This window comes from Agelaius phoeniceus, chromosome 6 (genome assembly GCF_051311805.1).
Source record: "Agelaius phoeniceus isolate bAgePho1 chromosome 6, bAgePho1.hap1, whole genome shotgun sequence".
In the NCBI taxonomy this organism is placed as follows: domain Eukaryota; kingdom Metazoa; phylum Chordata; class Aves; order Passeriformes; family Icteridae; genus Agelaius; species Agelaius phoeniceus.
Genome location: NC_135270.1, coordinates 7,840,908 through 7,858,236, shown reverse-complemented (window position 1 = coordinate 7,858,236; position 17,329 = coordinate 7,840,908). Strand labels below are relative to the sequence as shown.

Genomic DNA, 17,329 nt, shown 5'->3' with positions numbered 1-17,329 from the left:
CCCATCATCGGGAAGAATGAATGAATCTGACTCCACGTTCTTAGAAAGTTAATTTATGAAATGTTTTTAGAAAGTTAATTTAATTATTTATTTAGTTAGTTATTTTATGATACTGTGTTATATAAAAGAATGTTATACTAAGCTATACTAAAGAATAGAGAAAAGATACAGACAAAAGGCTAAAAGATAATAATGAAAAACTCGTGACTGTTTCTAGAGCTCCGACACAACTGGACTGTGATTGGTCATTAAGTCACAACAATTCACGTGAAACAAATCAAACAATGGCCAGTTGGTAAACAATGTCCAAACCACATTCCAAAGCAGAAAAACACAGGAGAAGCAATCAGATAATTATTGTTTTCATTTTTCTCTGAGGCTTCTCTCTTCCCAGGAGAAGAAATCCTGGCAAAGGGATTTTTCAGAAAATATGACAGTGACACCCTTCTATGGCGGCACAGGGCCCAAACCCTGCCAGACTGTGGTGGTTGTGCTGCAGCTGAGGGAGAGAGCAGGGGGAGCTGTGTCCTGCAGGCAGCTGCTGGCCCTTCCTTGTGCCCTGCAAGAGAGGGTGATCATGTAAGGACAGGCTGGCTGGTGAGCACTGGTTGTGTACAGCATGGACCAAAACCTGTAACCTGATGAGGTGAATCAGCTGCACCAGAGCACAGCCAAAGGCTTGTACACTGTCCTGAGGGAGAAGATTGTTCTCCCCCTAAATTGATCCAAATCCCTTAGGTGAGATAGGGGTTTGTGAACTTTATTGTGAACTGTAATACATTCCTTTTATCTCAGTGTGAGATACTGCTCTCCTCTGTACTTTCTAAGTATGCATTAACAATTGCCATAAAAATTCAATGACTGTACAAGCCTTTATATTATGACATTTCAATTTACTGTCTCAGTGGTTTTTCAGAGGCTTTTTTGCAGCAGGATTTATCAGTGATTCTTATCAGTACCCAATTAGTTATGTTAATTAATACTGTACAGGTAATAGTAATTTCCTTCTGTTAGAGCATGTCCTATAGTGAACACATGAAAGGCCAGTGCTTTAAAATAAGGTAATTCTGCAGGAGCAATAAGGTTATGTGGGTACAGGACAGTGACTTTGTGTCCCACAGCTGGTTTTGCTTCACTCAGAAAATTATATCATCATTATTCATGATTCAAAGTTTTAAGTGCACTGAAACCAAAATTGCTGATCTTGAGGCTGTCATTAACACACTTGTTCATGCTTCTAAACTGTCTAACTAGAGCATAGCTAAAATCTGGGTTTGCTGATTACAATAGAATTGTAATCTATATAAACAATGAAGCATTTGATTCAAACTTAGTCTCTGTCATTGCACATTACTGCCTATATTACATTTGGGATTGCAGTTTCTGTAGTACTCAATGCCACTTTGCTCAAGAGGAGTCTAAGCATTCTACAGTGCCTTGTCCCACAGATTTATCAAATCCAGGTATATCTTCTTCCACTGGCATTAGTTCTTAGAGAAGATTCTTTCATAGAACATGTACTCTGATATTTAGGAACTAGAATTGATTGCACAAGCTACGTGAGCATTGAAAATTGCTTGTGTGTTGTCTGGGAATGCTGGCATGACCCAGTTGCCTGGTGCTGCAGCAGAGCTTGGCAGCTACATTCATAGTCATTACTTCAACTGAAAGAACAAATAAAATTGAAGGAGTGGAGAAAAGCACTGTCTGACTGGTACATCCAAATAACAAGTTTGAAGGGATCTCGGCATGAAGAATTTATAAAACTGGAGTCCCATTGTGGACTCAGAGCTGTTTGACAACTAACCTAGCACTACAGTAGCAGTTGTGGCCTGCTTATCTCAGGAAGTTGGGCTTTTTTCCTTAACTACTGATTGATTTGGCAAAAGTTTAACCATTCTTTTCAGGTACTGTCTTGTAGCAGTTTGATGGCCGCTTCTGTCCTGATCTTCTTGCCCTGCCCCACTCACCCCACCCACAGCACACTCAAAATTATGTTCTGTCTGCCATCTGAGAGGGGAAGGGATCTGGATGGTTTCCCTTGGATGTGAGCACTTCTCACACAGTTGGTGAGAGCTCTGTGTGCTGCTTGATGTTAGAGTGAGATGTGGGAATAACATGAACTGTGCTCTACTTCACTGTTTCAGGAGATGGAGCCTTATTTGCCTTTAACTAGCCAGGCTGTGCGATTCTGCATCTCAGGAGCCACAGTGTTGTTCTGGGTGAGCACTTTTTTGAGTCATCATTTTGACATGTATCAGAGATGCTGTTCATTACTAATCATCACATTAACACAAATTAGTTTCAATCATGATGATAACACATGCTTTTATTACCGTTCTGCAGATTTCATGCTGTCATTTGAAGTGCACTTCAATTCTGATATTTTTCTTTTTTAGAAAGGGCACTGGAAATCTGTCATTAATTGTCAGGACCCAGGACATTGCTCTGGCTGCCCTGGAGGACTCGAGACCCTGGCAGGGGGCTCAGAGACTTTGGCACGGAGTCACAAACACCTGTGCCTTGGATTTTAGCCCATGGAAACAATTACCAACTTTGTGTGAGGAGTTACAAGCCACAAGAGTTTGAATAGAATGATAGTGAATTTGTCACAGGGTGAAAAAGTAGAATTTTGGGGATTTAGAATGGGGGTTCAAGAGGCAAGATGGAAAAATCTGGGCATGTCCTGTCCTTCTCCTCCTTCTTGTCCTCCATCTTCTGCTGTGATGGTGACACTTCTGGATTGGCTTAGAGTAGAGACAGACTGTCTAACATAGGTGATAGGTATTGGAAAATTATTGTAAATAAAGTACATGTAGTTTGTAGTATAAAAAGCCAACACCACCCCAAGGTCAGAGACTGTGCCACAGCCCAACCTGCTGGACAGATCTCAGCAGGTCAGAGAAAGAATGTAACAGATAGGAGAAAATAAACAATCTTGAAAAGCAGATCCAATGAATCTCAACTTCTTCTTCAGTCACAGGGCTGGGAAAAAAGAGACTTTCTAGCACCTCGGGAACCATTTCAACCACAAAAACCCAAGAATTAATTAGTAATTTGATTGGACATTTTAGCATGGGGATAACTTTTTCTGTGACTTATTTGATGTTAACAGAAATACCAAAAAAATTGTGGTTGTGCAAACCAAATAAAGAATTCACAACAATGAATGCAGAGTGAGTTCAGAGTGACTTTCAGAGCTGACAGTTTAATCTAACTCGTCCTTTCCATCTCCTGTCTATATTTTTCTGCACTTTCTCAGATATTGGTATTAAGCTGTTGGCTTTTCTTATGTTAACAAAATAATTTTGTTGGTTTTAATGTACATCATATAACAAAGTATTTTTGCTTGCGTATTTTGCATTTCAGTGCTGCTGAATTCATACCCACAAAGAATAAAATTTAAAAAACATGAAGCACAGTGGTTTACATTTTGTTTTTAAAGCTGCATGCATATAGTATGTACACTACAGTGTACAGCTCTACATGCATATAGAACTGTACACTACAGTGTACAGCTCTACTAGGCTGCAGGTGTATTTCAGCTGTCCCTCCTTTGTGCAGGTGTCCCTGATCATAGCCAGCATGATAGCTGTGATCGTGTATCGCCTGGCGGTGTACGCTGCCTTCGCCAGCCTCATGGAGAACACCCAGACCCTGCAGCCCATCAGCGGCGTGCTGACCCCTCAGCTGGCAACCTCTGTCACTGCCTCCTGCCTCAATTTTGTCATCATCATGATCCTCAACTTCTTCTATGAGAGAATAGCCATCTGGATTACTGATATGGGTAAGCAGGGGGACTTGAAGGCAAACCTTGGAAGGAATAATTGAAAATTCACACCATCAAGGTGTTCCATGCTGTTGTTCTCAGCTCAGGCACAGTGGGAGCTCCCATTGCAGCAATGACTCAGGAGTATCCATGGCCATACTGAACATTTTCCCTGCATTTCAGTAGCTCTCATAACCTAGTTTCTCCTCAAATAGGGCTTGTTTATATTAGAGCTAGTTTACAGAGACAGTCACAGACCTGAACATAGTTTAAAATCATCTTGAATCACCAAAGCAACATCAGGCTAACTTGAACTAGCAATATATCAAGTAGAAATCCTGAAAATATATTTGAAAAAATAAATCACAGCTATCTTTACAAGAAAAAAAGACTAAATAAGCATGACTCTTAGTCTGGGGGAAAAGATGGGCATTTTCCATGTTGTTTCCTTTAGCTCTGGCTGTACAGATTTGGAGTTACAAAGATGGAAGGCAGAGGTTAAGCAGGATGAGAAGCTGTGCCCAAGATGTGTTATTGTGGCAGTAGCTATTGATAGCAGTACCCCCATTGCAGAGCTGGAGGCCCAGGAAGAGTGTCTACTTTTGTAGTGTATTTTATGTTTGATTTCTGCTTGCATGCTGGAAATACCATTCCTGAGAGCCCTTCTTAGACTTTTTTTTTTTAATTATTTCATTTTATTTGTTCTTAATGATTTAGAGATAGAAGTCCCTGATGGTGTTTAATAGAAAGAGATAATTGTAGAATATATTTAGTTTGGGGAGGGGAGCTGAAAATATTAGGTGCTTGCAGTTTGTGCACTTGTCATAAGAACAGTTGGGTGATCTTTTTTTTGTGAGATCTTGCAAGTCGAGTCAAGAGTTGAAAAGTGTTCCTTGCAGAATCTTAATGGGATGTTGCATTTGGTTTATTTTCATTTACCATGGACCATCTCTGTGATCTGTATTGCTTATCTCTCTTGGCCAAATCAGACCAAACTGAAACAGAGCAAGTAGTAACTAAAATTGCCCCTAACAAGCACAGAAACAAACACAAAATCATATTTTTTTAAATCTTTCTTGAGGAGCAAAAATTGTAAGCGTGAAGGCTCAGCAGTGTTATTTTGCTGATTTGCAAGTGTGGATGAATAATTTCTCAAGTGGCAGCACTACCTCGTCTGTGGGTTACAGGGGGAGCATAACAGTTCAGTGGTGTGGGGAGGACTGCTGCCCCCCTTGGGTGGCCTGGGCTGTCAGAAGTGTCTGCCCACACTTTATTCACTCTTTGAAATGCTTAGGCCAGATTTGGTGTTCAGACAAGCAGGTATAATCTGCCTCTGGTGCTCTGAACAATATGTGCCTCACATCAATATTTTAACAACTCACTGAAAATAAAAATATTTTAGGGACCAGCAAGCTAGGCAGACTGCCTCATCTGAGAGCTGCCTCCTCTGTCCTACACTCTGATGTCAGGTTCCCAGTACATACCTCATGTTCTTCTGGCATGCAAACTTACACCAAGCTTGGAAACAGTTTACTCAGTTATATGAAACAACTTTACAATAAGGCACATGAGTTCAACACATCTGCCAGGTCCTCACCAATTGAGAAGAACTTGATGTGGTGTATTTTCTTATGCTGCTTGCCAACTTGAATTGGTTATATGTTATCATTTAACAGGACTTTTGACAATAATATGCTTAGGGCTTCCTGCTGCCTTCCAAAATATAAATGTGATAGACAGTGAGCAGCAAAAGGTAGCAAGACCCTAAGCAAAGGTTTGGTGATTTACAGTAGCTCCAAGATGCCCCTATTCTTCTGCCCTTTATGAGCCTTGTCTTTCAGAGGCACATGGGCCATGCAGCTTCTGCTGATTTTAATGGTATTCACATACAGTAGGTTGGGGAAAAAATACTGTAGCATACTTCTCTACCACAAAGAAAAAAAATAATCGTTTGTTGCCAACAGTGAAATCTTCATACTACAGAAGATCTTTCTAGTTACTGTTTGAGATTCATCTCAGATCTCCTAAAATAGTGTAACATTTGGGGATGGAAAAGTGCTAATGGACAGGACAAATAAGGGGAAATTAAATTTTATAGAGGTTTTAAATATGAATTTCCTTTGCCTACCTGCATCAAACATTGCATTGTAAAGTAAGGGTAGGGTGTCTGAAAGCAGGAACTCCATCTGCTGAAGTTGTTCTTGAAGGTGTTCTTCTTTTCTTTTTTTTTTCCTTTAAGATCACTGTGCATGATGAATATTTGTGAATCTGTATCCTTTTAAAGAGAATAAAGGAACATAAAATTATTGGTTTTTGGCTTCACAGAGATCCCCAGAACTCATATGGAGTATGAGAACAGGCTCACTATGAAAATGTTTTTGTTCCAGTTTGTCAACTACTATTCATCCTGCTTCTATGTGGCCTTCTTCAAAGGGAAGTTTGTTGGTTACCCAGGTGCCTACACATACATGTTTAATCGCTGGAGAAATGAAGAGGTAAGATTTTCTTAATTGAGGTGAATTGTTCCCTTCAGTCTGCACAGTTGTAAATTTCCAGCTGCAGGCTTGGTCTGAACTGAGCTGCACCTCAGCTGGCTATCCTAAAGCTGATGCTTCCTCAACTGACTCTTCCTGCTGTTGCTAGCCAGGGCAACACCAGCAGTGAAAATCTGTCAGCCACAAGAGTGAAAAATCATAAAGCTTTTCTTGGTCCCAGTTCTCCTGAAATACCAGTGGGTCTCACCATGGGTCTTAAAAAGAAAAATCTGATGCTGAGCTCATTGAGTGCAAAAGATTCACCTTGCCTGAGGGGTGTGTGCTGCACACAGATCCTGCTGAAGCATCTCTGAATTACATATGGTTGCTATGTTTTGGTGTGTGTTTTGTCTCACACTTGAAACACTTAAAGCCCTTCCTGAGAGAGTGGCTTAGCTGGCAGTCCATGTGGAAATTAAGTATTGTCCTCACAAGTTTTAAGACCTCCTTTCTTGCATTTATACAATAGTAAAATATAGTTTATCTGGGTGATAATACCCATTATCCATGTCCATTGACACTCAGTTTGTCTCCTCCAGTGTGATCCTGCAGGCTGCTTGATAGAACTGACGACACAGCTCACTATAGTCATGGCTGGCAAACAGATCTGGGGAAACATCCAAGAGGCCATTGTTCCGTAAGTTCTCTCTGGTACAGAGGTGCCCATCTCATAGCCTTCAGCTGCATCAAGGGAAACTGGATATCAGGAAAAAGTTTTTTACAGAAAGGGTGATAAAGTTCTGGAATGGCTGCCCAGGGAGGTGGTGGAGTCACCATCCCTGAGTGTATTTAACAAAGCCTGGATGTGGCACTAGGTGCCAGGGTTTAGTTGAGGTGTTGGAGCTGGGTTGGACTGGGTGATCTTGAAGGTCTCTTCCAACCCAGTCATTCTGTGATTCTGACCTCACAGAATATTCTGAGTTGGAAGAGATCCACAGGGATCAAGTCTAGCTCTTAATTGAATGGCCTGTACAGGTACTAAACCAACAAGCTTGGTATTACTAGCACTGTGCTCTAACCAAGCAAGCCAATCTGATCTGCTTCTCTCATTGTTAACATTTTTCTGCACATACAGCTGGATTTGTAACTGGTGGGGTCGTCGGAAAGCCAGAAATAATCCTGAAAATTTATACAGTCGCTGGGAGCAAGACCATGATCTGCAGACATTTGGAGCCTTAGGCCTGTTCTATGAATATTTAGAAATGGGTACGTTTAAAATTACACATTTGGAATTGAGGACAGGACACCTTGTACTGACACTTCCAAAAGAACATTTCCTCGATTAATTGTTGTGGGTTGATGCCACCGCTTTCATCTGCATAACAGGACGATTAACTGCAGGGAATCATTAAATAGGTCAGCCCAATTTTAAAAAAAAGCTATCTTTGCATCTTGAACTGCTGGGAATTTCACAGAAACACTGCAAAGACTTTTTGTTTTCCTCATTTGAATGGGGAACATTATTCTCAGTGCAGCCAGCTGCCTCTGTGTCTGTTCTTTTCTCATTCCAAGCATATTCTTAGCTGATGTCAATGGAAATTTTAAGTATGGGATGAGTGCCAAATGTGCTGTAAGGATGGGTGCTGCAGACATGAGATCTATGAACTGGCTAGAGGAGAATCCCTTCAGCTTTAGTCTTGCACTGCTCAGTGCTTCACTTCAGTCTGTTAGACCAGTAGAGGGAGTGTGGGCAAGAGAATATGGGTTTGCAAAGGTAACCTGAACATGTCAGCTTCTAACAGCAGTTTACAACACTGAGAAACTGACACCAAAACTGAAGCCAAGCTAAATCTAAAGGATACTTTAAAGAAGTTAATATTTGGTTATTACAAGGATACATTTTGTTGGAAAATGAACCTTTGTATTGTTTTATTTCTGTAGAAATAGTTTGAAGTGTTCTAGAGATGCTTAGTGTTAGTATGACTTTAATTTGATACAGGGCTGTGGTCTTGTGAAACCAATACACTCAGAATACACTGTTGCCAGCCATGTCCTTGCTCTTCCAGAATCAGAACTATGCTCCAGCACTGTCCAAGGGCTGCTAAGCTAGCAGGAATTTTGTTGCTTATCTGAGGTGAAGAACTTACCACTGAAATCATGGAAGAGTGAATGACTGGTGTATGGGAATTTATTTTATATACTACCTACACCAGAAAAAAATGTTCTATTTCCTTTATTTGAAACAAAGTGGCAGTATTGGCTGTGTAGTGAAGATTATCACATTCTGTACTGAGATACTTAATTTTGGTAACAACAAGGATCATTTGTATATTCTATTCACAATTCTTAAACTAATGTCACACTCCCCAATGGAACTGTTGCACATAGAATTATTATGGATATTTTGATTAAATCAGTAACAATAGGTGGAGATAAGGTTGTGAGGTGTGTAGTTGATAAGTAAAAGAAGAACAAGAGGGTACGAACTGCAAGAGAACAAAACTGGCCTGATAACAATTGAGAAATTTGATGGATGAATACATCCCAATTCCCCTACAGTTATACACCATTCATGTGAGAACTGCAGCACCCTGAAAGGATTGGTATCCAGCACTGCTGGCAGCACCATTTCACAGGATCCAAATGCTCACTTCTGTGGGTGCTGCTGAATGGCACCTGAAGGGATTGGAGAAGTCTTGGGACTGGGGCTGATTGTCACTGGGGCTCAGGCCAGGGCTGAAGATGACTTGTGCAGCTTGGCAGGAGTTTGCCATTTGTCTGCTAGTGGTAGAGCCCCATCACTCTGAGGATACTTCTGGAAGGGCAGATTTTTACACATTGTTTTTATCTCTTGTAGTCATTCAGTTTGGATTCATTACTCTCTTTGTGGCATCCTTTCCTCTGGCTCCCCTTCTTGCTCTGATGAATAATATCCTGGAGATTCGTGTAGACTCCTGGAAATTGACCACTCAGTACAGAAGACCTGTGGCTGCAAAAGCACATAGCATAGGAGTGTGGCAGGAAATCCTCAATGGGATGGCTATCCTGTCTGTTGTCACCAATGTAAGTTTGTTAATACTTATTTACTTACTTAGGTATGTGATGTGTTAGCTGGGAAATCTCAAGCTGGAGAACCAAAACCACTGGGCTGTGCTACATCAACACTGATTCTTCCATGTACTCAAAATGTGAAGAATTAAAAACCAGCTGATGCTTTTTCTCCTTCATAAACACTGTATCATGTTAACCTACAAAGATACCATCAAACCATTTCAGTGGTTTGGCTTGTCCATATATTGGCAGTGTGCAGCTCCCCATCCAAATTTAATTTGCCATAACCTTTCATTCAGTTGTCTGTGTTTTCCAGCCTTTTGGAATGGCATGGGCCAGTATGAGGCTTCGTCTGATGAATCACACTGATTGCCCAGAGGGAACTGTAGGGGACAGGAAAGGTGGATGAATCCTGTGGCTCAGATGCATTTTTGTCCTTGTTGCTGTGAGGCCTGTTCAGTGGGAATTCTGCTCTGCTTCTGGATACCCCTGTGGGACCAGTGGCTCCAAGTATTTTTTATAAACTGGTAACTAAATGCTATGCCAGTATTTCATTGGAAACATGCTGTAAAGCAGCCTACTGAGCACAAGAGATGCTCTTTTTAGTGTGTCTCAGGCAACAAACCCACTTGCAGGTACTGCCATAGTAGCACAAAACCTCGGCACCTTGAGTATCTCAAGCTTCCAGGAAAAATGTGCTGAGGCTGCAGTCAGCATCTTTTACCAAGGTGAAGTGCCCCAATCATGCTTCTCACCCTTTCTTAAAAGATTTTGGGTAATACCAGGGTCACAGAGCCTCAACATCTTTATAAATCTGCTCCCAAATTTTGTGTGCCACTTTCCTTATTTCTTTTTCCAATTTCTTTTCAGGCTTTCATTGTTGCGTTCACATCAGATATGATTCCTCGTTTAGTTTACTACTATGCTTATTCTGAAAATGAAGACTCACCAATGTCTGGATACATAAACAACAGCTTGTCAGTGTTCCTAATCTCAGATTTTCCTGAGAGAAATGAACCTAAAGAGAATCCAGAAAACTTTGTCATATGCAGGTTGGTGTCACTTTGTGTAGAATACAGCATAAAAAATCAATTAAGATCTAAGTGTTCCATTAGAAAATAAATTATTTCATTCTCATCATTCTAAAGTGTGAGAAGTAATATTTAGACTATTGATAAGGTAATGGTTGAGGTGGTAAGAGATCAAGCCAGTAACAAAAACAATCAACTAAAAAAAATCACCACTAAAAGTCTCATTGCTAACTTGAATTTCGCTTTTTCTTCATTGGATTTTTTGTTTACTTTAATTACACTATTGATTTTTGAGTGAGGAAGGAGATTTATGTCCCTAAAGTTGCAAACTTCAGCCTATATGTTCAGAGATTTTTAGGCTGAATAAGTGGACAAGAAAGCAGAATAAAGGAGACGCATAGATCCCAAAGCTGAAAATGGCATATGGTATTTAAAATCAGTCCTTATTTTGCTTGATCGGGCCAAAATCAGACCTATCCTTCTTTCATTTAAAAAGTAGTCCTTTCTTGCTAGCATTGGAGATTCTAGAATAATTGCAAAAGAACTTTGGAAATGGTAAAATAAAAGTATTGATTGGATGAAAAAACCTCAAAGCAAACAAAAAAAACCCCAAAAAAAAAACCCCAGCACTTTTGGAAACAGCTACATTTGTTTGGTGGTGTAAAACATGCACTCTGTCCTTTCATGAAGCCCTGCATCTGTCCAGGCCATAATCTGCTCGTGTGTGTCACATTTATTTAGTGTCCATTACCCTGTGATCAACCCCATCACCTTGTCCTGTATTATTTGAGCATTGCCTGAAAAACAAGTAACCTGTGGACCAAATTTCACATCACACATCCTCATCCCTGCTCTGGTGCTGTGAGGGTGTTTAAGCAAACACAAGAGAGAAACAAATTGAGAGGCAACCTTTTTCTGCAAAAGGAAACAGACCATTTAAAACAAGAAAAGGTTCCTTAAGTGACAGCTGTACTTGCTTGTAAGTGTCACTAAGCTTGTAATCTGTCCCAGGCTGAATGTGACATTTGACCTTTGCATGTCTGTCATTCCTACAGGTACAGAGACTATCGATATCCTCCAGACCATGAGAAGAAGTACTTACACACTATGCAGTTCTGGCACATTCTTGCTGCAAAACTGGCCTTCATAATTATCATGGAGGTATGTTCCCTACAAAATTTCCTTCTGATATATATTGGTACTTTGTGATTTGTCTAGATAGTTACTAATGTTACAGAAAACAGAATTGCTGGGAGCATAAAATAATTTGTTCCCTAGATAATACCAAGTACTCATGGCCTAAAAGATTACTGTCACTGAGCCTTTTAACTTCAGAGAGCTGACCTCAGAGTAGGAAAAGTGAAAATGGCTGAGGAGACTGCAAATGATGATCAAAATAATCAGAAAAATAAAAAAGGTCTCTTTTGTCAGTGTAAGAGATTAAAGCCTCCAAATCTAGCACTTCCACTCCTCTTGCTTTCATTAAGGAGCTGTATGTGAGATGACTATGTTCAAAATCCAGACAGCATTTTGCAATGATGTATATTGGTTAAAAACAGCTAAATTAATAGTTTGGATAACTGGCACATCAGTGTTAAACTTTGCAAGTTACGAAGGGAAAAGGGAGTAAGTTCAAGTGCTAATCTCATCACTTTTCCTGCTGTGTTTCATCAGCTCTCAATAGCTAAGTGTTATCAGCACAGCGGTGTGAACTTTCTAACCACACAGAGGAGTTAAAGAGTGATGGTTGAGATTCAGGCCCTGACACGTTCCTTTTGGGTTTGCTAAGTCATTAATGGTTTGGAATTAAAATTTCTGTATAAGAAGATGGGTTTTGATCTTTGTGCACATCTTAGATACACATTAATTTGGTGTGTATTGCTCCAAGACAGCCAAATGAATTGTATTTTATTGTGAACAAGAAGTGACCTATTTGGTCAGATTAAACAAGAGGTGCTTCTTTTGGTAATGTGTGGTTTGTTTGTTTTTTTTAGCACGTTGTATTCATCGTCAAATTCTTTGTAGCATGGATGATCCCTGATGTTCCTGCAGACGTGAAAGCCAAAATAAAACGTGAAAAGTATTTAACACAAAAAATCCTACATGAGTATGAACTTGAAAAACTGAAGGAGAGACTGTGCCAAGGTGACAAACGAGCCACAGAAAAAGAGTTCATCGCTACGGAAGGGAGAATGGAGCTGTCCAGAGCAATGTAACCAAAACCCAGCTGTTTTGGGATTTAGCTTGTTCTAGCTTCTTTTATCTGTGGTTTGCTCAGTATGCATCATGTTGAAAGCTGTAGGAGAGTTCAACTCTACTCTTTCAGTCCAAAGATTTTCGAGTTTTCTTTAAAAGTTCTACTGAGCTTTCAAAGTTTAGGAAATCTACTGAACTGTATGATTTCAGCACTGGTTTTTATTTACCCATGACTCTGAATAGTAAATGTAATTCTGTAATCCTAGAATTTAAACTCCTGGTATAGGGACTGTTAACATCAAAGGGCTGACAGAACATGTTAAAGTCATTTACCACCAAGCCATCTCCCTGTTGCTAATTGCAGCATTCCAGGATGTATCCCAGCTGGCTGAATAGGATACCACAGACGACCGCTGCTGTGGAAAATGCTGAAAATTATTATTTTTATTATGTGGTAATTTAAATAGAACACTCCTGATACAAGGATTAAGGTTTGGGGCTTTTTTTAATATTCAGTATGTCTTATGAAGCATTTGTTTGAACTTCTATACATTTTATAGAAGGAATTGATTTTTAAAGATAGATTGGCTTAATTCCAATTGGAATTATTTATAGGAACTAAATCCAGTTAATACAATAGTGAAGGGAATAAAAAAAAAGTGAAGGGAAAAAAAGCCATAATTTATTTTCCTAAATATACAATTTATGGAAGAGTTTACTCTCTAAATGCAGATATTGTGGAATCACCTAATTGCAGTGGGTTTTGAAAATATGTGTATGATTTGGAGAATAACAGTTATTTAATTTCTCATTCTCAAAAACTGTCATTGGAAGATTATGTTTGACTTTTTTTTCTTTTGGCCAAAGCCGCTTGTTTATTTATTTCTTTGTTTGGATTCTCAATGAATGCCAGCAAAGGGCTAAAGCTGTTTGTCTGTCCTCAGTGCACACTATGGAGTGTGCCTGCACTCTATGGCAGTGGACTGGGAGCTGGACCACCATTCCATCTGGTTTAGCTGAATGGTTTGATCTTGGATTTTTATCCAAAAGATTTTAAGCATGCCAAATAATGTATGTTTATGCTGTTATTTTCCTTATACATAGTATCCTAAGGCTTGGGGGTTGTTCTCTTGGGGTTTTTTTTTCTGCCTTTGAATATTTGGGAAGGATTTTTTTATTTTCTTTTTTGTTAGGAGGCTTTTCTACAAAGTTACTGAGTTTATAAATATGTAATAACTATTGTGCAAAGTAGCTTCCAGCTGTTTAAGAATGTGCCCTCATTTTCTAGTTTGAAGCAAGTAGGCATTTTTGTGATTTTGCTGTATATTTAAAACATATCAACGCTTCCATGCTCAGTGCCTTGTTTCTTTGCATTTGGCAAGAGGTGTGAAAATGATCTCTGCAGGGCAGTGCCTATTTCCAAAATGTGCTTGCAGGCATTAGCATACAGTGAACCTGCAGACAGAGCTGTTCAGTGTTAGGAAACCATGCCTGCCTTGGCACACCTCTGTTCAGTGCCATGTGGACTGTTGGAGAGCAGTTCATGCCTGGACTGCAGACTCTTGTAACACCAGATTGTTGAGTTCTTTCATGCTGAATACACAAGGTAGACAAGATTATAAAATTTTGCTCTATTTGCACTTTGAAAGTTATACTTCCTTGCAAGTATACACATAAAAATTGAGATTTGTATTCCGTATCAGTGAGTGATGTACTGTTTACTGCTACCACAACTTAGGGTATTTGGTTTTAGCAAACCTCGCCTGTGTCTTGGAGTACTTGGTGAGTAACCTTAATGTTGTAAGGGTTTTAAATCCATGTCCTGAGTGGAGCTGTTGTTGTTAGCAGAAGGATTAAGTGCCTACCTCGAGCACACATCACAGTTCGGCTGCCAGTCAGGAGTTGATGCCGATGTACATTTCTCGTTATTGTAAGTTATTCACCTTCATCCTCTAAGGTTGCTTGGTCAATCAACATGTTGGCAATTTGTGTTCATGATGAACTGATCATGTTCTTGAATATTCATATATATTTGAAGTGATGGATCTGTTGGAGGAATGCATGTGTAAATAAATTAGCTCTGCTACTTAATGTGTAAGCCAAAGAAGAGTATCTGCCATCAGTCGTGATCACATATCAAACACCACAATTTGCACAATGAAAGCACTGTGCTGCATCTTGCACATATACTGTTAATTAAACTGCTTAATTTAGATGTTGTGGAGTTGTTACTGTTTGCAGTGCAGACAGATGCTTCAAACAGAAAGGTGATGAGATGCAAAAGGATATTTCTGTGCAAAATGTACAACCTGGCTGAAGCTGAAAACAGATTTGGAAATCCAGCATCAGATGCACTATTTCTGCTTATGGAAGATTAGTTTATTCAAGTAATAAACTGTCTTAATATACTACCCTTAAAATAGGTGTGTTGTGAATAAACAATGTTATTTAAGAGCAAGAGGGAGGAAAATAAGGAAATACATGTGTTTGGGATACAGCATTGATAAGCAGACCCTGAATTTGAATTGATTTTTTGACTCCTACTTTGTACATCTTATTTTTTAAGATCACTTGCTATTTAATGGAGGACAGATGTTTTGTATATCTTGTATCATGCAATAGAAAGTGGAAAAAACCCTGGGATCAGCTTATTTAGAAAGAAATATGTATCTTAAAAACAAGTCATTACACTTTGTAGCATTACTTCTTAGTATACAAAAACTGTTGAAAAGAGAATCTGTTGTCATACTAAAAGCTAATATCACATAAAAAATTAGTCTTGACACCTTTTTACATAATAGTTTGCCTTTTACTTCCCATTAAGCAGTATTTTGAGTAAAGGTATCAGTATGGTTGGGTTTATAATGGTTCACATAAGTTTCCTGAGGTGTTCTTAAAAAGCGAGAAAAGTAAGGAAGGTTTGGTCAGTTTGGAGATGTGCTGATTCTTACTGTCAGAATAATTTATTTTGATGTGATTCAGTATCTAAAAGTGTCCTTTAACCAAAGTGAATAAAGTTTTGTGTTGCCATTACTGTAACTTAAGCAACAACAGATTGCCATTAGAATTAGTTACACAAAATAAAATTGACCTTTCAGGTGTAATGCAATCAGGGATTTTTTTTTTTTTGCAATTACAATTTGGGTTGTTTACTTTGGGAAGGTTTAGCGTCATATGTTCTAAGCAAAGGACTGCAAAAGAAGAGTGTTACTATGAGACACTATTGTATTTTTTCTCAACATTTTTTTACTGTGCTTTTACTTTTTTATGTAGTGCTGTCAGTTTGAGGCAAGAGAATGGAGTGAAAATAGATGGAGTTTCTGACTATTCTACATCTACCACTTGTTTGACTTGTACTGTTGTGTAATCTGAGTGGTGTTTTTGTCTGTTATGGATGTTGCTGATATATATGATACACTAATGTCAGAATAAATTTTTTAAACATTCTGCTAACATTTAATATGCACATTTAATAAGATCTAAATCTAGCAAATAAAGCTGTGTTCATTTTTAATGTGCTGTCACCTTGTGTGTGAAAATTCCCAGAACTGAGAGAGGAGCTGAACTACTAGAAGTGAAGTACCTGGAGCACCTCCTGGAAGAGAATATTCCTACAGGTTTCTGCAACTCACAATGTCTGTTGTGTTCATACAGATCCATTTTCATCCAGGCTGCTTTTCCCTGCCTTATCTGGATACAGTTTTTATTCCTGCAATGCCAGGACCTGAGGTACCTTCTCAAGTTCTCAGTCACACATGCAGTTTCCACACACAGCAGAAGTGGTTCACATGCGTGCACTTTAAATAGCTTTAGTACATATCCTAGCAAAGATGGCAGGGCTGAAACTTTCCCAAGGCACTGGGCAAGTCTTGCAATACATATTTTAATCTTTCTTAAAAGTCATTTCTGGGACCAGTGAAGGGCTTTGGATTAAATCACGGGGAATCTGGCTTGAAGTTCCTGACTTGCTCTCAATGCATGTTTTTATCTCAGCATGTCACCTTCCCTGTTGTATCACCTTGTCAGGATTCTGGGAACAGGATCACCTGCCACACTTGGTAGGTCATTTCCTTTCTAACTTTGAAATTACAAACTAAGACACATGCAATTTGAGCAAATCAAAGAAAGGTTTAAGATGAATAAAAGAATCTTTGTATTAAAAAAGAGAGAAGAAAAAAAGACCAAAACAAGCAAGGAGTAATTATATAATATGGTACCTCTACTGTGCTCACTAGCATACTTAATTAAGTATGAAAATAAAAAAAAACATTAAAAGGAGAAGAAAATAGTAGCAAAAGAAAGAGAGGAGGGAGAAAAGAAAGATGAAGGAAGGTGCTGTTGATATACAGGATATAGGGGATATTTATATTGTAAGTAGTGAGTTTTCAGGTGCATTCCAGCTTTGCTCTTGGAGGTTAAACCTTGCCTCCACCAAGGCCTGTAATAATGGGTAATTTAAATTTAAATTTTAATTGGGGATACAATGTCAGCCAAAGTCAAGCATATTTTATAAAAAGGAGTAGCATGGCAGCTTGTGAGAAGACATTCACAAATTCTGGTACAAACCTGGCTCTCCACATGATTAGAAATTGTAACTACCCTTCAAAAGTCATAATTCCTTCATTTAACTTGTGCAACACAATTCAGTGGTTCTGCTTTCTGAATCAGAAAAATAGGTAAGGCATCTATATGATATGTCCAGCTTAAAGAGTATTTCTAAAAAATAACTCCGTGTTTATTCTATACAAAGAAAAAAAATTATAGGGAGCACTGAAATAGAAGACATTTTTCCAACATTTGCATCTCAA

The 17,329-nt window shown here is 39.0% G+C and overlaps 1 protein-coding gene across 4 annotated transcripts in view; it reads left to right on the top strand.

Annotated features, from left to right (window-relative positions):
* The window catches only part of ANO5 (anoctamin 5), a 61,657-nt gene extending 45,622 nt beyond the window's left edge, over window positions 1–16,035 (top strand). For all 4 annotated transcript variants that reach the window (XM_054634599.2, XM_077179568.1, XM_054634598.2 and 1 more), the window contains 9 exons: window positions 2,148–2,222; window positions 3,565–3,787; window positions 6,095–6,264; window positions 6,843–6,940; window positions 7,379–7,509; window positions 9,101–9,306; window positions 10,165–10,346; window positions 11,381–11,486; window positions 12,320–16,035. In XM_054634599.2, the coding sequence (XP_054490574.1) occupies window positions 2,148–2,222; window positions 3,565–3,787; window positions 6,095–6,264; window positions 6,843–6,940; window positions 7,379–7,509; window positions 9,101–9,306; window positions 10,165–10,346; window positions 11,381–11,486; window positions 12,320–12,541 (1,413 nt within the window). In that variant the 3' untranslated portion in view covers window positions 12,542–16,035. The remainder of the gene's footprint in view (window positions 1–2,147; window positions 2,223–3,564; window positions 3,788–6,094; window positions 6,265–6,842; window positions 6,941–7,378; window positions 7,510–9,100; window positions 9,307–10,164; window positions 10,347–11,380; window positions 11,487–12,319) is intronic.
* Window positions 16,036–17,329: the final 1,294 nt, after the last annotated feature.